This window comes from Anolis sagrei, chromosome 1 (assembly GCF_037176765.1).
Source record: "Anolis sagrei isolate rAnoSag1 chromosome 1, rAnoSag1.mat, whole genome shotgun sequence".
Lineage (NCBI taxonomy): Eukaryota > Metazoa > Chordata > Lepidosauria > Squamata > Dactyloidae > Anolis > Anolis sagrei.
The window spans coordinates 1,856,044-1,881,912 of NC_090021.1; the positions used below are offsets into that span (position 1 = coordinate 1,856,044).

At 47.7% G+C, this 25,869-nt stretch overlaps 2 protein-coding genes and 1 long non-coding RNA gene across 4 annotated transcripts in view; 1 reads left to right on the plus strand and 2 right to left on the minus strand.

The window, feature by feature from the left end:
* LOC132780148 (cGMP-dependent protein kinase 1-like) overlaps nt 1–6,589 on the plus strand; it is a 71,078-nt gene extending 64,489 nt beyond the window's left edge. For both annotated transcript variants that reach the window (XM_067470517.1, XM_067470536.1), the window contains 2 exons: nt 4,984–5,059; nt 6,135–6,589. In XM_067470517.1, the coding sequence (XP_067326618.1) occupies nt 4,984–5,059; nt 6,135–6,221 (163 nt within the window). In that variant the 3' untranslated portion in view covers nt 6,222–6,589. The remainder of the gene's footprint in view (nt 1–4,983; nt 5,060–6,134) is intronic.
* Nucleotides 6,590–15,054: 8,465 nt separating this feature from the next.
* LOC137097486 (uncharacterized) lies at nt 15,055–16,220 on the minus strand. Its single transcript, XR_010910231.1, has 2 exons — nt 15,877–16,220; nt 15,055–15,708 (listed from the first exon to the last, which is right to left on the minus strand). It is a non-coding gene; the product is annotated as an uncharacterized lncRNA (long non-coding RNA).
* Nucleotides 16,221–18,432: 2,212 nt separating this feature from the next.
* The window catches only part of EMILIN1 (elastin microfibril interfacer 1), a 48,528-nt gene continuing 41,091 nt past the window's right edge, over nt 18,433–25,869 (minus strand). Inside the window, exons 6-9 of the mRNA XM_060754793.2 lie at nt 22,793–22,900; nt 22,469–22,486; nt 21,811–21,945; nt 18,433–18,969 (exon numbers count right to left, since the gene is read on the minus strand). Coding sequence (XP_060610776.2) covers nt 18,641–18,969; nt 21,811–21,945; nt 22,469–22,486; nt 22,793–22,900 — 590 coding nt within the window. The 3' untranslated portion in view covers nt 18,433–18,640. The remainder of the gene's footprint in view (nt 18,970–21,810; nt 21,946–22,468; nt 22,487–22,792; nt 22,901–25,869) is intronic.

Sequence of the window (25,869 nt, forward strand, 5' to 3'; positions counted from 1 at the left end):
CTTAACACAAGCACTCAATACAACCAAATATGAACACAAATGGAGTTTGGGGGAAATTGACCTTGACATTTGGGAGTTGTAGTCACTAGGATTCATAGTTCATGTACCATCGAAGAGCATTCTGGACCCACAAATGACAGAATCGGGGCAAACTTCCTACACAGAACCCCCATGACCAACAGAAAATACTTAAGGCCATCCAGTCCAACTCCCTTCATCAGGGCAAGAAAACATAATCAAAGCCCTCCTAACAAAGGGCCATCCAGCCATAGATAGATAGATAGAGATGATAGATAGATAGATAGATAGATAGATGTGATTCACACACAGAGAGATTTAGTATCAGAGATTTGAAAGGGACCCTTAAAGAAGCACAAGCAGAAAGACATGACATATATTAAAAACCAACACTTTCTCATTACTTTATTTCCCAGATCATGATACTGGGCCACAGTAACGCCTGGCAGGGGACGGCTAGTATATATATATATATATATATATATATATATATATATATATATATATATGCAGTGGTTACACAAACAAGGGGATACTACATTTTACTCAGCATTCACACACACATAAACATTCACTCCTCACTTATGCATACATTACCATCTCTTCTTCCTTTTCCTGGGAAAAAGACCCCAAAGTAGACCAGATTGCATTCCCTGTAAATCTGCCATTCTGCAAATACACCACCTTCGTCCATCCCTTGGAGAACATGGTGGGTGGATCAGACCACTGTCTGCCATAATTTTGGAATAGTAAAGTGTCTCTTATAGCATATTTCTTGCTGATGTGGTTCCAACAAGTTGTAAACGAATGACCGGTGTTTTCCCCAGCTAAGCTTGCTGACAGATGTTAACTTTCCTTCTTAGCTGTTGTTGGTTTTCCTTCTTAATGTAAGGAACCTTGTAAACACTTCCTTAACTAAAAAAAAAAGTCATTGTGCTTGGTAATGTAAACATGTTGTTTTCCACCTTGCCTCTGATCATCAACAGTTCTCATCAGCAACTTTTAATTACAGCTTTTTTTCTTGCTGACGTGGTTCCAAAAAGTTGTAAATGAATGACAGGTGTTTTCCCCAGCAAAGCTTGCTGACAGATTTTAACTTACCTTCTTAACAGTTGTTGGTTTTCCTTCTTAATGTAAGGAACCTAGTAAACAATTCATTAACTGAAAAAAGTCATTGTGCTTGGTAATGTAAACATGTTGTTTTCCATCTTGCCTCTGATCATCAACAGTTCTCATCAGCAACTTTTAATTACAGCTTATTTCTTGCTGATGTGGTTCCAAAAAATTGTAAACAAAGCTTGCTGACAGATGTTAACTTCCCTTCTTAACTGTTGTGGGTTTTCCTTCTTAATGTAAGGAACCTTGTAAACACTTCCTTAACTGACAAAAAGTCATTGTGCTTGGTAATGTAAACATGTTGTTTTCCACCTTGCCTCTGATCATCAACAGTTCTCATCAGCAACTTTTAATTACAGCTTATTTCTTGCTAATATTGTTCCAAAAAGTTGTAAACAAACGACAAGTTGTTTTGCCAAGCTAAAACTTGCTTGACTCCATTAGTTCTGGACAGATGTTAACTTTTCATTAACTGACAATTGGTATTCCTTCTTAACATAAGGAATCATTGTGTTGACTTAATTTAAAAGAGTCATTGTCTCCGGTAATGTAAACATGTTGTTTTCCACCACAGAGTTCATCATTTGTGTCTGGTCATCAAGGTCAGCAGTTCAGCAACTTTTAATTACAGTACATAAATTCACCTCTTGTAGTTTTCCAGGCTTCATTTCTTAGGATGGCATCTCCAGCCTCTATAGGTCCCATGTCCTACACCTTTCATACAATTTCATTCAAACCATACCTCATCATATTTGTCACACAGGCATGACCCATGCCTGCATCTAACCCCACTTCCTCACAATGTCATGGGAGCAATACAGAGGAAGGCTTTTTCTATAGATCTTGGGACACCATAGATAGGTTTAGGGAGCCATTTGCAAATAACTTTTCGGGGGACACTTTTTGCAAATGGGAGGCTGGCTGCAGCTGTGGGAGAGACCCCAATCCCACCTTCTCTCACAGTGTATTTGCCCCCGTGAGTAAATCATACAGGAAACAAGGATTGTAAATAAAGCTTCGTTGGAGACCCCTTTTCCCTGTGATAATAACTCTTCCAGAAGTGGATTTCCCTTCCAAAGGGTAGATTTCTCTCACTTTGTGTTGTGTCAACCCTGTTCTTAACTATGAGTCAGGTGTTTATAACTTGGGAACTGCCTGTATAGGGTATTGGAAGCCACCAGGAATATAGGGATTTTGAACCCGGACAAAAGCACATGAACAGCCTGTTGATTCCCTTTAAGGCTTCCAGAGTCCTTAGGCCATGTTGTGACCTGGATTCTTGTTGCTGCGTCTTGTGGGTTGCCTCATGGGCGATTTCAACTATCCCGATATTTGCTGGAAAACAAACTCGGCCAAGAGTACAAGGTCCAACAAATTCCTCGCTTGCCTTGCAGACAATTTCATGGTCCAGAAGGTAGAAGAGGCAACAAGGGGATTGGCTACTCTTGATCTCATCCTAACAAATGTGGAGGACCTGATCGATGCGGTCGAAGTGGTAGGATCCTTAGGGGCAAGTGACCATGTGCTCCTGCAATTTGAGGTACAAAGGAAGGCCGAAACTAAGACAAGTCAAACCTGCATTTTGGACTTTAGGAGAGCTGATTTCCAAAAAATGAAGGAAACGCTGAGCAGCATTCCGTGGACACAGATACTAAAAGACAAGGGAGTTACGGATGGATGGGAATTTCTCAAGAGTGAAATACTCAAGGCGCAATTGCAAACCGTGCCAACAAAGAGAAAAAATAGGACAAGTGCAAAGAAGCCAGAATGGATGTCCAAAGAACTTCTAACTGTGCTAAGACACAAAAGAGACATGCACAAGAAGTGGAAAAAGGGAGAAATCACCAAAGAAGAATTCAAACAAATAGCCAACACCTGTAGGGAAAAGGTCCGCAAGGCTAAAGCACAAAATGAGCTCAGGCTTGCCAGGGACATTAAAAACAATAAAAAGGGCTTCTATTCTTATGTCAGTAGAAAAAGGAAAAACAAGGAGGCGATAGGACCTCTTCGAGGAGAAGATGGGGCAATGCTGACAGGGGATAGGGAAAAGGCAGAACTACTTAATGCCTTCTTTGCCTCGGTCTTCTCACAAAAAGAGAGTCTTCAACCTCAGCAAGATGGAGTGGATGAGGGATTGGAGGACATCCAACCCCAAATTGGGAAAGAAGTCGTCCAGGAATACCTGGCCGCTCTTAATGAGTTCCAGTCCCCTTTGAGGGCCAGATCAACTACACCCCAGAGTATTGAAGGAACTAGCGGAAGTCATTTCGGAACCATTGGCAGCCATCTTTGAGAGTTCTTGGAGAACGGGAGAAGTTCCAGCAGATTGGAGGAGGGCCAATGTGGTCCCAATCTTCAAGAAGGGAAAAAAGGATGACCCAAACAACTACCGTCCGGTCAGCCTCACGTCGATACCGGGCAAGATTCTGGAAAAGATTGTTAAGGAAGCGGTCTGCAAACACTTAGAAACAAATGCAGTCATCGCTAATAGTCAACATGGATTTATCAAAAACAAGTCATGCCAGACTCATCTGATCTCTTTCTTCGATAGAGCTACAAGCTGGGTAGATGTGGGGAATGATGCCGTGGATGGAGTGTGTTTGGATTTCAGGAAGGCCTTCTTGGACAAGGTCCCCCACGACCTTCTGGCAAGGAAACTAGTCCAATGTGGGCGAGGCAAAACTACGGTGAGGTGGATCTGTAATTGGTTAAGTGGACGAACACAGAGAGTGCTCACTAATGCTTCCTCTTCATCTTGGAAAGAAGTGACAAGTGGAGTGCCGCAGGGTTCCGTCCTGGGCCCGGTCCTGATCAGGATCTTTATTAACGACGTAGATGAAGGGCTAGAAGGCAGGATCATCAAGTTTGCAGACGACACCAAATTGGGAGGGAGAGCCAATAGTCCAGAGGACAGGAGCAGAATTCAAAACTATCTTGACAGATTAGAGAGATGATTGGCCAAAACTAACAAAATGAAGTTCAACAGTGACAAATGTAAGATACTCCACTTTGGCAGGAAAAACGAAATGCAAAGAGACAGAATGGGGGACAATGCCTGGCTCGAGAGCAGGACGTGAGGAAAAGATCTTGGAGTCCTCGTGGACAGGAAGTTAAACATGAGCCAACAATGTGATGTGGCGGCAAAAAAGCCAATGGGATTTTGGCCTGCATCAATAGGAGCCTAGTGTCTAGATCTAAGGAAGTCATGCTACCCCTCTATTCTGCTTTGGTTAGACCACATCTGGAATACTGTGTCCAATTCTGGGCACCACAATTCAAGAGAGATATTGACAAGATGGAATGTGTCCAGAGGAGGGCGATAAAATGATCAAGGGTCTGGAGAACAAGCCCTATGAGGAGCGGCTTAGGGAACTGGGCATGTTTAGCCTGAAGAAGAGAAGGCTGAGAGGAGATATGATAGCCATGTACAAATATGTGAGAGGAAGCCACAGGGAGGAGGGAGCAAGCTTGTTTTCTGCTTCCTTGGAGACTAGGACGCGGAACAATGGCTTCAAACTACAAGAGAGGAAATTCCATCTGAACATGAGGAAGAACTTCCTGACTGTGAGAGCCGTTCAGCAGTGGAACTCTCTGCCCCGGAGTGTGGTGGAGGCTCCTTCTTTGGAAGCTTTTAAGCAGAGGCTGGATGGCCATTTGTCAGGGGTGCTTTGAATGCAATATTCCTGCTTCTTGGCAGAATGGGGTTGGACTGGATGGCCCAAGAGGTCTCTTCCAACTCTTTGATTTTATGATTCTATGATTCCAATGGCTGTCCTAATACAAAACCCATTGTTGTGATCCTGGTTTCTTCTTACGATCCTCATCTTTCCCACTTGTCCCTTTTCCCAGATGGTTCAGCTCCATTTCCTGGAAGAAACTGGCACTGCGCCAGCTTGAGGCCCCCACCACAGTGCTGCTCAAACAGGTAAGGCCCCACACCCCCCGCCCTCCTCATTGGACCCTCTCCTTGCAGGAAAAATATTGGGTGCCTCTAGCAGAGCAGAGTCCAGCATTGCCAGTCATAGAGATGAGCTCATGGTGGGAAACAGGAGGGGAAACACACAGGATGAATCCACTAAGGTTCAAAGAAGGTTTGGCTGTGATGTCGAGCATGAATTTGGGAGGCCCTGGCAGAGCAGAGACCGGACAGACCCCAAAAAAGGAGGATCCGGCACCCTGGCGAGACAGCAAGCACCCAAAAGAATTTTTCCCTAATTTTTCCCAAATAAAGTCTCACCAAGTTAAAGGAAAGCCACTGAGATGTTTATTTCATTCCAGCTGAAACAGATGATGACTGCAATCATTTGCCCAGAAGCCCACATGACTCAGGGAAAATAATGCAATATTTATAGGAAATACAGAGCTGTCAAATTCAAATTTCCTGCTCCCGCCCCCTGAGCCGGCTTCACACTGATTGGCTGGAGTCATCGGCTGGCTGGGAGGCATGGTCAGCTAGGCTGTGATCTGTCCAATCAGAGCGCTAGCCCCGCTTCGGCTGCTCAGCCAATGAGGAAACAATGAAAGGAATGGAAAGGTGACAGGATTAAAATGACTAATGTTTGCCCAACGATCCAGTGATAGCTTAGGCTCTCAAGCCAAATCTAAGTTATTGTTTTAGTCTTTTGAATCAGCATCTTTGTCTAGCCCCAGGAGGCTAGGTTCTTTTGTTTTTCTGTCCTGGGATATGGAGTTCATTGATGAAGTTAATGTTAGTTTCGGCCGGTCAGGATATGACACAATGGGTGAGGCTGTGGCGAAATCTCCTGGTTCCTACCTGCACAAAGTGACCTCTTTGTGCAGGTAGGAAGCCAACTACCTGAAGCAGCCTAACAAAGACAGCTGGCAGGCACTGTGGGGCTCCTTGTGTCCCTCATGGCTCTACTGACAAGTGTGGAAGCCCCTTCCCCTCCAATATTCCATCTCCCATATTCTTGCCGTAACTGAGGAGTGGGCTTCTTGCAAGTAACTTGCTTTGCTTTCCTCCCTTCCGGTCTCTCCAGGGCTCTCCTTACGTCAACTTCAAGCGCTTTTCCATTTCGCGGCAAGTGCCTGAGGAGGACTTCTCCGGATGGGACCAAGACTTCTGAGCCCCACTGCCTGCCCGCATTTGGGGTCCACAGCCCCCCAGCGTTCTGCTCCCTGTCTCCGCTGTGCAAAGGAGCCCCTCCGCAGGGCTTTGGAGAGACCGGGGCCACCGCCCCATTGGCCTTCCTTTCTCTGGACTGTGGTCGAGTGGGGTGTCCGTGCTGAAGTCCCACTGTGCCCCTTCCCCCCTCCCTCCCTCCGTCTGCAGCGCTTGGCGGTGACCGTATGCCCCCCTTGCCCACCCACCCACCCACTGCTCCGGTGTGCGCTAGGAAGTGGCCGTCTTGGGTGCCGTCACTGTGAGAAGGGGACCCCGCGGCCCCGCTGTGTCGTGCTGCTGCTCAATGTGGGAATAAATGGTGTCAGGACACCCAAGGCTCCAGCGCCATGCTTTCCTCCCTTCTTAACTCCCTTCCTTTCTCCTCCCTTCCTTTCCTTCTTTCCTTCCTGCTCTTGCTTCTGCCCACCCTGCTTGCCTTCTTTCCTTTCCTCCCTCCCCTTCCCTTCCTTCTTCCCTTCCCGCACACCCTCTCTTTCCTTTTGTCTCCCCTTTCTTTTCTTTTTCCCCTTCCCTTCTTTCTTTGCTGCCCTTCCTCTTCTCTTCTCTTTCCTTTCTTTTCCTTCTTCCTCTCCTTTCTCTTCCTTTCCTCCCTCCCTGCTTTCCTTCCTCTTTGTTTTTGGCTATCCTGATTCCCTGCCTTCTTTCCTGCCTTCCTTTCTTCCCTGCTTCCCCTTCATTTCCTTCCTTCTTTCCTTCCCTCACTCCCTCTCTTTCCTTTTCCCCTCTCTCTTTGCTGCCTCTCCCTTTCCTTTCTTCCTCTCTCATTTCCTCCCTCTCCTTCACTTCCTTCTTTTCTTCCTTCACCCCTTCTCTTTCCTTTTGTCTCCCCTTTTCTTTTCCCCTTCCATTCTCTTCCCTTCCTTCTTTCCCTCCCTCCCTTTCTTGCTTTTGTCTGTCGTGCTTGCCCACCTTCTTTCCTTCCTGTCTGCCTTCATTTCCATCTTCCCCTTCATTTCCTTCTTCCTTCCCTCCCTCTCTCCTTTCCCCCTCCTTCTTCACTGCCTTTCCCTTTCTTCCTTCCTCTCATTTCCTCCCTCCCCTTCACTTTTTTCTTTCCTTCCTCCACTCCTTCTCTTTCCTTTTGCCTCCCCTTTCCCTTCCCTTCCCTTCCCTCCTTCCTTCCTTCCTTCCTTCTCTCCCTTGCTCCCTCTCTTTCTTGCATTTGGCTGTCCTGTTTGCCTGCCTTCTTTCTTTCTTTCCTTCCTGCCTTCCTTTCCTCCCTCTTTCTCCTTCACATCCTTCTTTCCTTCCTTTCCTCCCTCTCTCCTTTCCTTCTTTGCGGCCCTTCCCTTCCTTCCTTTCATTTCCTCCCTCCCTTACTGCCCTTCCTTTCTTAATTTTGGCCAGCCATCCTGCCTCCCTGGTTTTCTTCCTTCCTGCTTTCCCTCTTCCCTTCCTTCTTTCCTTCCCTCACTTTCCTTTTTCCCTTCCCCTTCCTTCTTTGCTGCCTTTCCTCCTTTCCTTTCCTCTCCTTTTTCTTTTCCTTCCCTTCTTCCTCTCCTTTCCTTCTTTACCTTTCCTTCCTTCCTGGTTGTGCAGGGCAGGGACAAGGTGCAAATGTGTATCGCAGGTGCTCCTCTACCACTTAAGCCAGACAGGCAGAAATCCTGCTAGATGCACCTGGACTACAAATGTGTGGTAGAGGCTCCTTCTTTGGAGGCTTTTAAACAGAGGCTGGATGGCCATTTGTTGGGGTTGCTTTGAATGCAATTTTCCTGTTTTGTGGTAGAATGGGGTTGGACTAGATCATAGAATCATAGAATCAAAGAGTTGGAAGAGACCTCATGGGCCATCCAGTCCAACCCCATTCTGCCAAGAAGCAGGAATATTGCATTCAAATCACCCCTGACAGATGGCCATCCAGCCTCTGTTGCGAAGCTTCCAAAGAAGGAGCCTCCACCACACTCCGGGGCAGAGAGTTCCACTGCTGAACGGCTCTCACAGTCAGGAAGTCCTTCCTCATGTTCAGATGGAATCTCCTTTCTGGTCGTTTGAAGCCATTGTTCCATTGCGTCCTAGTCTCCAGGGAAGCAGAAAGGAAACCTGCTCCCTCCTCCTCCCTGTGGCTTCCTCTCACATATTTATACATGGCTATCATGTCTCCTCTCAGCCTTCTCGTCTTCAGGCTAAACATGCCCAGCTCTTTAAGCCGTTCCTCATGGGGCTTGTTCACCAGACCCTGGATCATTTGAGTCGCCTTCCTCTGGACACATTCCAGCTTAGAGTCCACATCTCAGTTCAATTGTGGTGCCCAGAATTGGACACAGAATGCTGGGGCCTCACCAAAGTTATATTCAAGCTGTTCAGCAGTGGAACTCTCTGCCCCGGAGTGTGGTAAAGGCTCCTCCTTTGGAGGCTTTTAAGCAGAGGCTGGAAGGCCATCTGTTGGGGGTGCTTTGAATGAAATTTTCCTGATTCTTGGCAGGGGGTTGGACTGGATGGCCCATGAGGTATCTTCCAACTTTATGATTCTATGTAGGAAAAGCATAATCAAGCTGTTCAGCAGTGGAACTCTCTGCCCCAGAGTGTAGTGGAGGCTCCTTTTTTGGAGGCTTTGAAGCAGAGGCTGGATGGCCATCTGTCAGGAGTGCTTTGAACCTGATTGTCCTGCTTCCTGGCAGAATGGGGTTGTACTGGAGGGTACATGAGGTCTCTTCCAACTCTAGGATTCTCTGTAGGAAAAGCATAATCAAGCTGTTCAGCAGTGGAACTCTCTGCCCTGCAGTGAGGTTGAGGCTCCATCTTTGAAGGCTTTTAAACTGAGGCTGGATGTCCATCTGTTAGGGGTGCTTTGAATGCAATTTTCCTACTTCTTGGCAGAATGAGGTTGGAATGGATGGCCCAAAAGGTCTCTTCCAACTCTAGGATTCTATGTAGGAAAAGCATAGTCAAGCTATTCAGCAGTGGAACTCTCTGCCCCAGAGTGTAGTGGAGGCTTTTAAGCAGAGGATGGATGGCCATCTGTTGGGGGTGCTTTGAATGCAATATTCCTGATTCTTGGCAGAATGGGGTTGGACTGGACGGTCCATGAGGTCTCTTCCAACTCTAGGAGTCTATAAAAGCACTCCTGGCAGATGTCCATCCATCCTCTATTTAAAAGCCTCCAAGGAAGGGACTTCCACTCCATTCCAAGGCAGAGAGTTCGTCTTATGTTCAGGAAGTTCCTTGTAATAATGTTCAGGTGGGATCTCCTTCCCTGTGATTTGAACCCATGGCGTCCCATGTTCCCCTTTGGAAAGGAAAAGCCACTTGAGAGCAGCAATGGAGTGGAAAGGCAGAACAAATGAGACATGTAGTCATGTGGGAGTTGCTTCTAAAGAAGGAAAGGTCCTTGGTCTCCAGAGTAGCTCTTAGTCACCGGTTTCCACGAAAAGCCATGCATGATTCACGCCGCTTTTCAGGCTGGAGGGCTTCACCTCTGACGGCAAGGGCCAGCTCACCTCTCACATCTTGCAGCCCCAGGGAACGGGATTGGAGGGGCAGAAGGGGTCCCCAAGGGCCATCCAGACCAACCCCCTTGGGCCACAATCCAAGCCCTCCCATCCAGCCTCTGCTTCAAAGCCTCCAAAGAAGGAGACCACCAAGTGGAAAGTCTAAAATTCTAACAGTAAATAAAGAACAAAACTCAAACACAGGGGAACTCCAGACAAGAAACAATCAGGGACTGCCAATCACAAGACCTGGGCAATCCATGGTTCTAAAGTACTTACAAAACTAAAGTTCTGGTGGTGAAAATTTCGGAACTCTAACAAAACTTTCAAAATTTCATTATTATTTCATTAATGGTGATTTTTAGAATCATAGAATCATAGAATCCTAGAGTTGGAAGAGACCTGGTGGGCCATCCAGTCCAACCCCATTCTGCCAAGAAGCAGGAATATTGCATTCAAATCACCCCTGACAGATGGTCACCCCTGATAGCACCAATTAGAAACTGCCATTCATAATGAAATTTTGAGAGTTTTGTTAAGAGTTCTGAAATTTTCACCACCAAAACTTCAGTTTTGTAAGTACTTTAGAACCATTTAGAACCATGGAGTGACCAGGCCTACTAATTACCCCTCAACAAAGGATTTCCCTAGGCAGTAACAAGCCACACCTAAAACCTGCTAGACCATCAAATGCTAATCAAAGTGGCCAATTGAAACATTCACACCTAGCTCCAACAGACAAGCGTTCTTTCTCCCACCCTGGACCTTCCACAGATATATAAACCCCATTTTCCTAATTCCAACAGACCTCACAACCTCTGAGGATGTTTGCCATAGATGCAGGCGAAATGTCAGGAGAGAATGCTTCTAGAACATGGTCATACAGCTTGAAAAACCTACAACAATCTGCCCATGAAAGCCTTCGACAATACATTGGACACATCGTGGTTATTATTCCAGGTGAGGTCTGGTTGAAGCAGAATAGAAGGGGACAGAGGCTTACTTTGATCTAAAATAGAGGTGTCCAACCTGCAGCCCTCCAGGTGTATTGTTGTTGTTGTTGTGTTTATTTATACCTTTCTCTCTCTCTCAACGAAAGAGACTCAAAGCTGCTTGGCACTCTTATTTACAGCTTGTCCAGTGACCAAGAATTCTGGGAGCTAAAGTCCAAAACACACCTGGAAGGCCACAAGTTTGACATCACTGATGTAAACACTGGACTCCTATTCATGGAGCCTAGAATTGCAACTGAACACTTAGCTGCTGCAAAACGCTTTGCCGAGAACTGGACACAGGTTGATTATTCCAAGATACTCCACTTTGGCAGAAAAAATGAAATGCAAAGATACAGAATGGGGGACAATGCCTGGCTCGAGAGCAGTACGTGTGAAAAAGATCTTGGAGTCCTCGTGGACAACAAGTTAAACATGAGCCAACAATGTGATGTGGCGGCAAAAAAAGCCAATGGGATTTTGGCCTGCATCAAGAGGAGCATAGTGTCTAGATCTAAGGAAGTAATGCTACTCCTCTATTCTGTTTTGGTTAGACCACATCTGGAATACTGTGTCCAATTCTGGGCACCACAATTCAAGAGAGATATTGACTCTAAGTTGGAATGTGTCCAGAGGAGGGCGACTCAAATGATCTAGGGTCTGGAGAACAAGCCCTATGAGGAGCGGCTTAGGGAACTGGGCATGTTTAGCCTGAAGAAGAGAAGGCTGAGAGGAGATATGATAGCCATGTATAAATATGTGAGAGGAAGCCACAGGGAGGAGGGAGCAAGCATGTTTTCTGCTTCCTTGGAGACTACGACGCAAGGGAACAATGGCTTCAAACTACAAGAGAGGAGATTCCATCTGAACATTAGGAAGAACTTCCTGACTGTGAGAGCCGTTCAGCAGTGGAACTCTCTGCCCCGGAGGGAGTGTGGTGGAGGCTCCTTCTTTGGAAGCTTTTAAGCAGAGGCTGGATGGCCATTTGTCAGGGGTGATTTGAATGCAATATTCCTGCTTCTTGGCAGAATGGGGTTGGACTGGATGGCCCAGGAGGTCTCTTCCAACTCTTGGATTCTATGCTTCTATGATTCTATGATTCTAAGTGAGGGGGCCTGACCAAGGCATGGGTTCCTGCGCAGAACACAGGGACTGCCAAGTAAACTGGTTGTCAAGCTGCATTTGTTCTATAGACTACTGCAAGGCTCTCTATGTGGGATTGCCTTTGAAGACGGTCCGGAAACTTCAACTAGTCCAACGAACGGCAGCCAGGTTGCTAACAGGAGCGCTGCTCAGGGAGCATACAACCAGGGGCGGCTCATCCATTACGCAAAGTAAGCGGTCGCAGTACACTTTTTTTTTGCCAGGGGTGCAGAGGCGCCTCTGTAAATGCCCCTCGACCACCACTTGAGGAGCCCCCCCTCGGCTCACCACAGCCCTAGCAGTCCGGGGGGAGCCTCAGCAACCTATTACGCAAAGTAAGCATTCGCAGTAGAGTTGATTGTGCCCAGGGGCATTCTTGAGGCACTCTTGGGGGAAAATAGACCTTGACATATGCGAGTTGTAGTTACTGGGATGTATAGTTCACCTACAATCAAAGAGCATTCTGAACTCCACCAATGATGGAATTGGACCAAATATGGCACACAGAACTCCCACGACAAACAGAATATATATATATCAGTGATTGGTTTGGGGGAGGGGGGCAAAATACTATTTGCTTACCATTGAAAATTACCTACGGCCACCTCTGTGGATAGCCATCTGTTGGGGGTGCTTTGAATGCAATTTTCCTACTTCTTGGGAGGGGTTTGGACTGGATGGCACATGAGAGATCTTCCAACTCTAGGATTCTATGTAGGAAAAGCATAGTTGAGCTGTTCAGCAGTGGAACTCTCTGCCCCGGAGTGTGGTAAAGTCTCCTTCTTTGGAGGCTTTGAAGCAGAGGCTGGAAGGCCATCTGTCAGGGGTGCTCTGAATGCAATATTCCTACTTATTGGGAGTGGGTTGGACTGGATGGCCCATGAGGTCTCTTCCATATGCGAGTTGTAGTTACTGGGATGTATAGTTCACCTACAATCAAAGAGCATTCTGAACTCCACCAATGATGGAATTGAACCAAATATGGCACACAGAACTCCCACGACGAACAGAAAATATATATCAATAATTGGTTGGGGGGGGGGGGGAGTGCCAAAATACTGTTTGCTTACCATTGAAAATTACCTAGGGTTGCCTCTGCATATAACCCCCTTGTTGCGCCAGCTCCACTGGCTGCCGGTTTGCTACCGGGCCCAATTCAAAGTGCTGGCTTTGGCCTATAAAGCCCTAAACGGTTCTGGCCCAACTTACCTGTCCGAACGTGTCTCCCCTTACGAACTAAGATCATCGGGGGAGGCCCTGCTCTTGGTCCCGCCTTCGTCACAAGTACGTTTGGCGGGGACGAGACAGGGTCTTCTCAGTGGTGGCCCCTCGGCTATGGAACGCCCTCTCTAGGGAGATCAGATCTGCTCCCTCCCTCTCAACTTTTCGGAGGCAAGTTAAAACATGGCTATTCGAGCAAGCGTTTACAAATGCAGAGTAGCTAATATAGGAAATTGAATGATTTGACAATAAAACTGGACAATGCTTGCTAATAATGAGATGCTAATGATGTTGTTTTTATTGCTTTTGTGGTGTTTTATACTGTTTAATGTCTTAATCTGTATTGTGTTTTTTGTGTCCTGGTTTGTTGGAAACCGCCTTGAGTTGCCGATTGGCTGAGAAGGGCGGTATACAAAGACAGTAAATAAATAAACAAATAAATAAATACAATGGGTTCTTGTAGTTTTTTTTGGGCTATATGGCCATGTTCTAGAGGCATTCTCTCCTGACGTTTCACCTGCATCTATGGCAAGCATCCTCAGAGGGAGTGAGGGAGTGATTCCAGCCATGAAAGCCTTCAACAGTACAAATAAATACAATGTCAACCAGACATGGGCAAACTTTGGCCCTCCACGTGTTTTTGGGCTTCAACTCCCACTGTTTCTAACAACCTTCCAGCTGTGTTGTCCACAGATTTCATGACTAGAATCCCTAGGTTGCTGTGAGTTTTTTGGGCTGTCTGGCCATGTTCCAGCAGCATTCTCTCCCGACGTTCCACCTGCATCTGTGGCTAATGGCATCTGCAGAGGTTCCATTGGCAGTGAGGTGAGTAGTGTGTGTGTGTGTGTGTGGAATGTTTGTTTGTGGGATTAACATAACTCAAAAACCACTGGATGAATTGACACCAAATTTGGACACAACACACCTCTCAGGCCAATGAGTGTCACTACCTCCGAGGATGCTTGCCATAGATGCAGGTGAAATGTTAGGAGAGCATGCCTCTAGAACAGTGTTTCTCAACCTTCTTAATGCCGTGACCCCTAAATACAGTTCCTCCTGTTGTGGTGACCCCCAACCATAACATTATTTTCGTTGCTACTTCACAACTGTAATTTTGCTCCTGTTATGAATCATCTTGTAAATATCTGATATGCAGGATGTATTTTCATTCAGTTGGCACAAATACTCAAATACTCAATATACCCAAATTAGGATACTGGTGGGGTTGAGGGGAGGATTGATTTTGTCATTTGGGAGTTGTAGTTGCTGGGATTTATAGTTCACCTACAATATCAAAGAGCATTCTGAACTCCACCAATGATGGAATTGAACCCAACTTGGGACACAGAGCTCCCATGACCAACAGAAAATACTGGAAGGGTTTGGTGGGCATTGACCTTGGATTTTGAAGTTGTAGTTCACCTACATCCAGAGACCACTGTGGACTCAAACAATGATGGATCAGGACCACACTTGGCACGAATACTCAATATGCCCAAATGTGGACACTGGTGGAGTTTGGAGAAGATAGACCTTGACATTTGGAGTTGTAGTTGCTGGGATTTATAGTTCACCTATAATCAAAGTGCATTCTGACCCCCACCAATGATAGAATTGGGCCAAACTTCCCACACGGAACACCCATGACCAACAGAAAATACTGTGTTTTCTGATGGTCTTTGGCGACCCCTCTGACACCCCCTCGTGACCCCTCCAGGGGTCCCAACCCCCAGGTTGAGAAACACTGCTCTAGAACATGGCCATATAGCCCAAAAAACCCTACAACAACCCATTATTATTATTATTATTATTATTATTATTATTATTATTATTATTATATAGCGTGAAAAACTCACAGCAGTCTTCTTGATGTTAGGGAATGTTGGAGTTTGAAATCCAAAACACCTGGAGGGAAGGCCAAAGTTTGCCCAAGCCTGATGTAGAAGATGCACCGCAAGCTGGGATTAAAAGTAGAGTCTTGACACCATTTTTATAAAAAAAGGAAAGGTGTTTCTTTATTCAGTCGGCATACCTGTAGCAAAGGTTGGCCCTTAAGGTAGTGGATACAAGAGGAGTAAACCACAAAGTCCTTCTTTCTTCCCACTACTCCCTTTGACTCTTGTCTCCACCAAAGGTTTCCTCCGTGTCTTTCCGTGGCTGGTTGGCGTGGCTTTGGGGGCCGCCCCAGCAGTGGCAAAGCGTGCGCGAGGCTCAAGCCAGCGGTCAGTGGGGCAGTGGCCAGAGAGTGTACGGCAAAGGGATAAATAACAGGAAGGATGCACTTGCTCTCTCCTTCTCTGCATCCCCATCTCCTCCTCCGGACGTACCACCTTAGTTGTGGCACATGGGTGTGAGGGTAGCACAAAGCCATCTCAGGGCAAAGGAGGGTCTGGGGATGATGGCATCATAAGCTCAAGAGAGCTGGGAGGGACCCCCAAAGACCATCTAGTCCAGCCCCTTTCTTTCTGCAAGGCAGCAGGTAAAGGTAAAGGTGAAGGTTTTCCCTTGACATTACGTCTAGTTGTGTCCGACTCTGGGACTCTGGTGCTCATCTCCATTTCCAAGCCGAAGAGCCGGCGTTGTCCGTAGACACCTCCACCTGACTGCATGGAGTGCCATTACCTTCCCGCCAGAGTGGTACCTATTGATATACTCACACGCATGTTTTCGAACTGCTAGGTTGGCAGAAGCTGGGGCTGATGGCGGGAGCTCACGCCACTCCCTGGAATCGAACCTGCAACCTTTCAGTCAACAAGCTCAGCAGCTCATGACTGCATGGAGCGCCCTTACCTTCCTGCCAGAGTGGTACCTATTGATATACTCACACTTGCATGTTTTCGAACTGCTAGGTTGGCAGAAGCTGGGGCTGACAGCGGGAGCTCACGCCGCTCCCCGGAATCGAACCTGCAACCTTTCAGTCAACAAGCTCAACAGCTCATGACTGCATGGAGCGCCCTTACCTTCCTGCCAGAGTGGTACCTATTGATATACTCACATTTGCATGTTTTCGAACTGCTAGGTTGGCAGAAGCTGGGGCTGACAGCAGGAGCTCACGCCGCTCCCCGGAATCGAACCTGTGACCTTTCAGTCAGCTCAGCGCTTTAACCCACTGTGCCATCGGGGGGCTCAAGACACAATGAAAGCCCTCCCAACAGATGCTTTGGACCATTTTCTGTGGACACCTTCCATCTTACGGTCTATCTCTTCCTCAAATGGCTTTGGACCATTTTCTGTGGACACCTTCCATCTTACGGTCTATCTCTTCCTCAAATGGCTTTGCTCGGACACAGAGTTATGATTCCAGGCGAAGACGCCTGGCCAAAGCAGAAGACGAGCGTGGATTTGTGACTTCCCTAGGATTAATGGAGTCATGGTTTCCAAACTTTGGACCATTTTCTGTGGACACCTTCCATCTTACGGTCTACTTCTTCCTCGAATGGCTTTGCTTGAACACAGAGCTATAATTCCAGGTGAAGACGCCTGGCCAAAGCAGAAGACGAGTGTGGATTTGTGACTTCCCTAGGATTAATGGAGTCGTGGTTTCCAAACTTTGGATCATTTTCTGTGGACACCTTCCATCTTACGGTCTATTTCTTCCTCGAATGGCTTTGCTTGAACACAGAGCTGCAATTCCAGACGAAGACATGGCCAAAGCAGAAGACGAGCGTGGATTTGTGACTTCCCTAGGATTAATGGAGTCGTGGTTTCCAAACTTTGGACCATTTTCTGTGGACACCTTCCATCTTACGGTCTATTTCTTCCTCGAATGGCTTTGCTCAGACACAGAGCTACAATTCCAGGCGAAGAGGCCAGGCCAAAGCAGAAGACGAGCATGGATTTGTGACTTCCCTCCACCCAGGATCACATTGGTCTTTTCTACAGGTTGTATCGCACTGTTGGCTTGTTCCGCTTGTGATTTACTAAAATCCCGAAATGATGGGTTGGTTTCCAAAACAGATCCCACAGATCTTCAGAGGTGAATCAGAGTCTGCTTGATGCCCACCTGGAAAAATCTCCTTTAATGTCCCTTGAATGGGAAATGCGACGGGAACGAAAAGGTTGAGGGAAGCCATGCTTGTTGGAGGCATTATACAATAACAAAACACAACTGAACTGTAATAACTCCAGTTGCGGAACCAGATACGATCAGACAGGTGTGGTGAACGTCTGCAGGAAATAACAACACAGGCAAACGGTCGATCTTTCCAAAAATAAGCCTATTTTTCCACTCTTCTTAGTTGCACCATAGAATCATAGAATCAAAGAGTTGGAAGAGACCTCCTGGGCCCTCCAGTCCAACCCCATTCTGCCAAGAAGCAGGAATATTGCATTCAAATCACCCCTGACAGATGGCCATCCAGCCTCTGCTTCAAAGTTTCCAAGGAAGGAGCCTCCACCACACTCCGGGGCAGAGAGTTCCACTGCTGAACGGCTCTTACAGTCAGGAAGTTCTTCCTCATGTTCAGATGGAATCTCCTCTCTTGTAGTTTGAAGCCATTGTTCCGTTGCGTCCTAGTCTCCAGGGAAGCAGAAAGGAAGCTTGCTCCCTCCTCCTCCTCCCTGTGGCTTCCTCTCACATATTTAGACATGGCTATCATATCTCCTCTCAGCCTTCTCTCCTTCAGGCTAAACATGCCCAGCTCCTTAAGCCGCTCCTCATAGGGCTTGTTCTCCAGAACCTTGATCATTTGAGTCGCCCTCCTCTGGACACATTCCAGCTTGTCAATACCTCTCTTGAATTGTGGTGCCCAGAATTGGACACAATATTCCAGGTAAAGTGGTCTAACCAAAGCGGAATAGAGCATGTTCATTCGTTCAGTCGTCTCCGACTCTTCGTGACCTCATGGACCAGCCTACGCCAGAGCTCCCTGTCGGCCGTTACCACCCCCAGCTCCCTCAAGGTCAGTCCAGTCACTTCAAGGATGCCATCCATCCATCTTGCCCTTGGTCGGCCCCTCTTCCTTTTGAGGAATAGAGCATGGGGAGCATGAATTCCCTAGATCTAGACACTAGGCTCCTATTGATGCAGGCCAAAATCCCATTGGCTTTTTTTGCCGCCACATCACATTCCTGGCTCATGTGTAACTTCCTGTCCACGAGGACTCCAAGATCTTTTTCACACGTGCTGCTCTCGAGCCAGGCCTCGTCCCCCATTCTGTATCTTTGCATTTCGTTTTTCCTGCCAAAGTGGAGTATCTTGCATTTGTCACTGTTGAACTTCACCAATATATATATATACAGCATATACCAGATATACAGACTTCACGGGTTCTCTCTCCACTCCAACAGCAACCAACATGGAGGCCACAACATTTATACCTGCAGAAATCCACCACACCTGTCTGAGCAGATCCAATTCTGTAACTGGAGATATCAGAGTGTTTTATTATTGTATGCAACAGGCATGGGCCAACTTCGCCTCTCTTTCCAGGTCTTTTGGACTTCAACCGGCTCTTAGGAATTGTAGTTGACGTCCAAAACATCTGGAAGGAGAGGAGAAGTTGGCCCACGCGTGGTATAAAGCCTCTCCAAAAGGTGCCCCTGTCTTCTGCTTTGGTGCCCAGCTAACCCGACTAGATCCCATCCTCGTAAAGCAAAGCCGCGCTGAAGACGGTCAGGGGCTCGTCCGGGGAGTGGGCCAGCTGACCGGAGACCAAGTCCACACAAAGAGTCTCCTCGGCCTCCATGGGGACCACCAGGGCAAAGACGGCCAGGGCTCCTGCGCTGGGCTGTCTCTCGGCCACCGGCTTGTTCTCCAGACCTTCGGGTTGGTAGCCGGCCGAGTCACTGCGAGCAATGGCCTGGTTGGAGCGTGACAGCACCGCCTCGATCTTCTCACCACGGTGGCCGGTCAGCACCGCGCTGACCACGTAGCGGCCAGAGATGGGAGCCGTGAAGATCCCTGGAGAGGAGGAGCATAGAAGCAGAGTATCATCGAGTTGGAAGAGACCACATTTGTCATCTACTCCAAACATTTTCTACCTTCATACAAGAAAAGCATAGTCTAATCCACCTGGGCCATCTAGTCCAATCCCTTTCTGCCTTCATGCAGGAAAAGCCCAATCTAATCCTGCCCGACAGATGGCCATCCAGGCTCAATAATAATAATAATAATAATAATAATAATAATAATAATAATAAGAAGAAGAAGAAGAAGAAGAAGAAGAAGAGTTGGAAGAGGTCCCATGGGCCATCTAGTCCAAACCCTTTCTACTTTCATGCAGGAAAAGCACAGTTTAATCCGCCCCAACAGATGGCCATCTAGGCTCAATAATAATAATAATAATAACAACAACAACAACAACAACAACAATAGAGTTGGAAGAGGCCCACAACAACAACAACAACAACAACAACAACAACAACAACAATAATAATAGAGTTGGAAGAGGCTCCATGGGCCATCTAGTCCAATCCCTTTCTGCCTTCATGCAGGAAAAGCACAGTTTAATCCCACCCAACAGATGGCCATCCAGGCTCAATAATAATAATAATAATAATAATAATAATAATAATAATAATAATAGAGTTGGAAGAGGCTCCATGGGCCATCTAGTTCACTCCCTTTCTGCCTTCCTGCAGAAAAAGCCCAATCTAATCCTTCCTGACAGATGGCCATCCAGGCTCAATAATAATAATAATAATAATAATAATAATAATAATAATAATAGAAGAGTTGGAAGAGGCCCCTTGGGCCATCTAGTCCAAACCCTTTCTACCATCATGCAGGAAAAGCACAGTCAAATCCCCCCGATAGATGGCCATCCAGGCTCAATATTAATATTAATAATAATAATAATAATAATAATAATAATAGAGTTTGAAGAGACCGCATTTGACATCTAGTCCAACCCCTTTCTACCATCATGCAGGAAAAGCACAGTCTAATCCACCCCAACAGATAGCCACCCAGGCTTATTATTATTATTATTATTATTATTATTATTATTGAGTTAGAAGAGGCCCCATGGGCCATCTAGTCCAACCCCTTGCTGCCTTCATGCAGGAAAAGTCCATTCTAATCCCCCCCCCCCCCCCCGACAGATGGCCATCCAGGCTTAATCATAATAATTACAACATGCATACTTGCTTTACACAGACACAGTTCTTCCTCCCACCCTGGACATTTCACAGATATACACCCACTCCACTTGCCTCATTTCCACCAGACCTCTGAGGATACCAGCCACAGGTGCAGGCCAAAGGAGAGAATGCTGCTGGAGCATTCCCCATACAGCCCAAAACCCCCACAACAACCCAGATTCTCAGGTTAGAGTAATCATTTGGGAGGCTTGCTGGAATGGGATGCAGCTGTGATCAGCTGCATAAAAGTGCCTTGCAAGAGACTGCTCTTTGGGAGAACAATATCCGTCATATTAGGACAAGGAGTTTTGTCTGGTTTCCCCCATGGTTGTGCGCATTTTGGTGCCCAGACCCAACTCCTGAGACCTTGTTTCGTGCCTTGATGAACCTTGATCTTGTTAAGCTCGTTAACCTGAAACCCTGTGTTGGAGTTTGGACTGACTTCTTGTGGCATGACTCCTGGATTGGAACAACAATTTGAGCTTCTGGATAATGGACATTGGCTTTCCTGAATGACTTAATATTATTTTGGGAACTGCTTGTGTGTCATGGACCTTGGGACTTTATCACTTCAGCCATGGGCTATCTTCATGTTTTGTAGTCGGACATTGAAGAGACTCAAGTGTTATTGAGTTATTGCTTGCAGTGAAATGTTTTTTGACACAAACTGGGTGTTGCTTTGTGTAAGCACCGGGATTGTGGCGCAGCTGGCTGAGTGTCAGCTGCATTAAGATCACTCTGACCAAAAGGTCATGAGTTCGAAGCCAGCCCGGGTTGGAGTGGGTTTCCAACCAATTGTGTGTAGCCTGTTGTCGACCTTTGCAACCCGAAAGACAGTTGCATCTGTCAAGTAGGAAAATAAGGTACCACCTTAAAGTGTGGGGAGGCTAAATTAACTGATTTATGAGGCCATAAAGAAGACTCCTTAGGGACCTTAGGGAAGGCTGAGCGAAGGAAGAGAGATGCTTTGGAGCTGTGGTGTTGGAGGAAAGTGCTGAGAGTGCCTTGGACTGCGAGAAGATCCAACCAGTCCATCCTCCAGGAAATAAAGCCCAACTGCTCACTGGAGGGAAGGACATTGGAGGCAAAGTGGAAGTCCTTTGGCCACATCATGAGGAGACAGCAAAGCCGAGAGAAGACAATTATGCTGGGGAAAGTGGAAGGCAAAAGGAAGAGGGGCTGACCAAGGGCAAGATGGATGGATGGCATCCTTGAAGTGACTGGACTGACCTTGAAGGAGCTGGGGGTGGTGACGGCCGACAGGGAGCTCTGGCGTGGGCTGGTCCATGAGGTCACGAAGAGTCGGAGACGACTGAACGAATGAACAACAACAAAGAAGACTCCAGCAAAGCATTCCAGCGGGGAAGCATGCGGGGAATGCGGAAGTGCTTCATCAGCGTCGCAGATGGACGATGAAAGCGACAGCTCCCCTGGCAGCCAGAAAAAAGTTAAATAGCCTCTGTGTATGTCTGTATATGTTTGTATGTCAAAATTGGCATTGAATGTTTGCCATATATGTGTACACTGTTATCCGCCCTGAGTCCCCTGCGGGGTGAGAAGAAGGGTGGAATATAAAAGCTGTAAATAAATAAAATAAATAAATTGCTTTGGTTAAACTCTGCCCACATTTCCAGGCAGAGCCCAATGACCGACTACTGACCTGTGTGTGGGTCATAGAAGTCCCCATCGTTGACCAGCACCCGGTCAAAGACAATGGTGCCCGCCTCGACATGGCGGGAGGTCAGTGCGGCCGAGAAGGAGACTTGCGGCATTCTTCCCGCTGGACCAGGCAACCCTGAAAAGACAGAAGCGGTCAAGGCGGGAAGAGGCATTGTCTGAGAACCCCCTCCCCACTTCTTCAGCCCAGACCCACAGCCCTGGAAACCAATCTGATTCCTTTGCATGGGTTCCAATGATGCGGAACAAAGCCTGCACCCCCTCCCTAGTTTCCATAGGGATTCATAAATTGGTTGTATAAAACCATTTTGCACACTCCTTGTTGGTTATGCTTGTACTTTTGGGTAAGAACCCATCTGCATCCATGCATTAAAAAGCCTCTGTCTTTTGTCTTTGCTTCCTGGTGAGTCTTTAATCCGGAAATTTGGTTATTAGTTTTGGTTAGCAACGCTTGCCAGGCAGACTCCCTCATTGTAAGTGGTCTACATTCCACACGCGTCTCTCCCTTTTTCATGGCCACACACACACTATCATCCAGTCCTGCTCCTTTCTTTGCCTGCAAAATACCCCACCAATCTAGGGTTTAGCCCCCCCCTCCGCCCCCCCAAAAAACTTTTCCGACAAATGCCAGAGTCTGTTACCTTGCTCTCCGGGGAGACCTGTAAGAGAAAAGAGTGTCCCATGAGCCAGTCTCCTCTAGGAGGATGGGGAGCATTTGGGGGACCCACCATGGAAGGGAGGCCTTATTGGGGAACCCATCCAGGACCCATTGCCCTCCCATACCGACCCCCAACTCACAACTTATGAAGAGGAGATCCTGATACATCCCCCTAACCCACTTTTCTATGGAGCAGAAGGCATGCTATGAGGCCAAGAGCAAACGTTCTATGGATGATGCCCCTTCCCAAGAGACCCCCCCCCCCAAATCATCATTGGGGGTCATGCAAAAACTGCCAGCTCCTCACCTGGGGGTCCTACGAAGCCCGTGCTTCCATCTTTCCCAGGGGGGCCCATTGGGCCCGGGAGCCCCGGTCTCCCCATGGGTCCCATTGGTCCTGGCAGTCCTGGGGGGCCTGAAGGGGAGGAGGGAAAGGAAGCGGTTACAGGAAGTCACAGCCACCCCATCCCTTGCTCCTTCTCTGTATGTCTCCCTCTCAGCAGTGTATGTCTCCCGTTCAGCAGTGGAACTCTCTGCCCCAGAGTGTGGTGGAGGCTCCTTCTTTGGAAGCTTTTAAGCAGAGGCTGGATGGCCATCTGTCAGGGGTGCTTTGAATGCAATATTCCTGCTTCTTGGCAGAATGGGGTTGGACTGGATGGCCCAGGAGGTCTCTTCCAACTCTTTGATTCTAGGATTCTATGATTCTTTTCTTCCCTTCTTTTGTTATTGCCCCTTCCCTCCCTCTGACCAGCTACCTACTTTCCTACCTTTCCCCATCCCTCCATCTCCCATCCTTCTTTCTTCTATCCATCTACCACTCATCACCCTCTCCTTCTTTTCTCACTCACCCTTTCTTCCTCCCCTCTTTCCCCCTTTGCTCTCTCACTTCCTTCCTTCCCTTCCCTTCCTTCCTTCCTTCCTTCCTTCCTTCCTTCCTTCCTTCCTTCCTATCTTTCCCTTCCTTCCTTCTATACTTCCCCCTCCCTCCCCCTTCCCTCCCTCCTTCCTTCCTTCCTTCCTTCCTTCCTTCCTTCCTTCCTTCCTTCCTTCTTCGCCTTCATTGCTTCCCTTCCCTATCCTTCCATCTCCCACTCTCCTTTCTTCTATCCATCTACCACTCATCACCCTCTCCTTCTTTTCTCACTCTCACCCTTTCTTCCTCCCCTCTTTCCCGCTTCTCTCTCTCTCACTTCCTTCCATTCCTTCCCTATCTTTCGCTTCCTTCCTTCTATACTTCCCCTCCCTCCCCTTCTCTCCCTCCTTCCTTCCTTCTCTGCATTGCTTCCCTTCCCCTCCATCTTCCACCCTCCTTTCTTCTATCCATCTACCACTCATCACCCTCTCCTTACTTTCTCACTCCCTCTCTTTCTTCCTCCCCTCTTTCCCCCTTTGCTCTCTCACTTCCTTCCTTCCCTTCCCTTCCTTTCCTTCCTTCCTTCCTTCCTTCCTTCCTTCCTTCCTTCCTTCCTTCCTTCCTATCTTTCCTTCTATACTTCCCCTTCCCTCCCCCTTCCCTCCCTCCCTCCTTCCTTCCTTCCTTCTTCGCCTTCATTGCTTACCTTCCCTATCCTTCCATCTCCCACCCTCCTTTCTTCTATCCATCTACCACTCATCACCCTCTCCTTCTTTTCTCACTCACCCTTTCTTCCTCCCCTCTTTCCCCCTTCGCTCTCACTTCTTCCCTTCCTTCCTATTTTTCCTTTCCTTCTATACTTCCCCCTCCCTCCCCCTTCCCTCCCTCCTTCCTTCCTTCCTTGCCTTCATTGCTTCCCTTCCCCCTCCTTCCATTTCCCGCCCTCCTTTCTTCTATCCATCTACCACTCATCACCCTCTCCTTCTTTTCTCACTCACCCTTTCTTCCTCCCCTCTTTCCCGCTTCTCTCTCTCTCACTTCCTTCCATTCCTTCCCTATCTTTTGCTTCCTTCTATACTTCCCTCTCCCTCCCCTTCTCTCCCTCCCTCCTTCTTTCTCTTCATTGCTTCCCTTGCCCTCCCTCCATCTTCCACCCTCCTTTCTTCTATCCATCTACCACTCATCACCCTCTCCTTCTTTTCTCACTCTCACCCTTTCTTCCTCCCCTCTTTCCCCCTTTGCTCTCTCACTTCCTTCCCTCCTTCCCTTCCTTCCCTTCCTTCCTTCCTTCCTTCCTTCCTTCCTTCCTTCCTTCCTTCCTATCTTTCCCCTCCTTCCTTCTATATTTCCCCCTCCCTCCCCTTCCCTCCCTCCCTCCTTCCTTCCTTCCCTCCTTGCCTTCATTGCTTCCCTTCCCCATCCTTCCATTTCCCGCCCTTTCTTCTATCCATCTACCACTCATCACCCTCTCCTTCTTTTCTCACTCACCCTTTCTTCCTCCCCTCTTTCCCGCTTCTCTCTCTCGCTTCCTTCCATTCCTTCCCTATCTTTCGCTTCCTTCCTTCTATACTTCCCCTCCCTCCCCTTCTCTCCCTCCTTCCTTCCTTCTCTGCATTGCTTCCCTTCCCCTCCATCTTCCACCCTCCTTTCTTCTATCCATCTACCACTCATCACCCTCTCCTTACTTTCTCACTCCCTCTCTTTCTTCCTCCCCTCTTTCCCCCTTTGCTCTCTCACTTCCTTCCTTCCCTTCCTTCCCTTCCCTTCCTTCCTTCCTTCCTTCCTTCCTTCCTTCCTTCCTATCTTTTCCCTCCTTCCTTCTATACTTCCCCCTCCCTCCCCCTTCCTCCTTCCTTCCTTCCTTGCCTTCATTGCTTCCCTTCCCCATCCTTCCTTTTCCCGCCCTCCTTTCTTCTATCCATCTACCACTCATCACCCTCTCCTTCTTTTCTCACTCTCACCCTTTCTTCCTCCCCTCTTTCCCGCTTCTCTCTCTCTCACTTCCTTCCATTCCTTCCCTATCTTTCGCTTCCTTCCTTCTATACTTCCCCCTCCCTTCCCCTTCTCTCCTTCCTTCCTTCTCTTCATTGCTTCCCTTCCCCTCCCTCCATCTCCCACCCTCCTTTCTTCTATCCATCTACCACTCATCACCCTCTCCTTCTTTTCTCACTCTCACCCTTTCTTCCTCCCCTCTTTCCCCCTTCGCTCTCACTTCTTCCCTTCCTTCCTATTTTTCCTTTCCTTCTATACTTCCCCCTCCCTCCCCCTTCCCTCCCTCCTTCCTTCCTTCCTTGCCTTCATTGCTTCCCTTCCCCCTCCTTCCATTTCCCGCCCTCCTTTCTTCTATCCATCTACCACTCATCACCCTCTCCTTCTTTTCTCACTCACCCTTTCTTCCTCCCCTCTTTCCCGCTTCTCTCTCTCTCACTTCCTTCCATTCCTTCCCTATCTTTTGCTTCCTTCTATACTTCCCTCTCCCTCCCCCTTCTCTCCCTCCCTCCTTCCTTCTCTTCATTGCTTCCCTTGCCCTC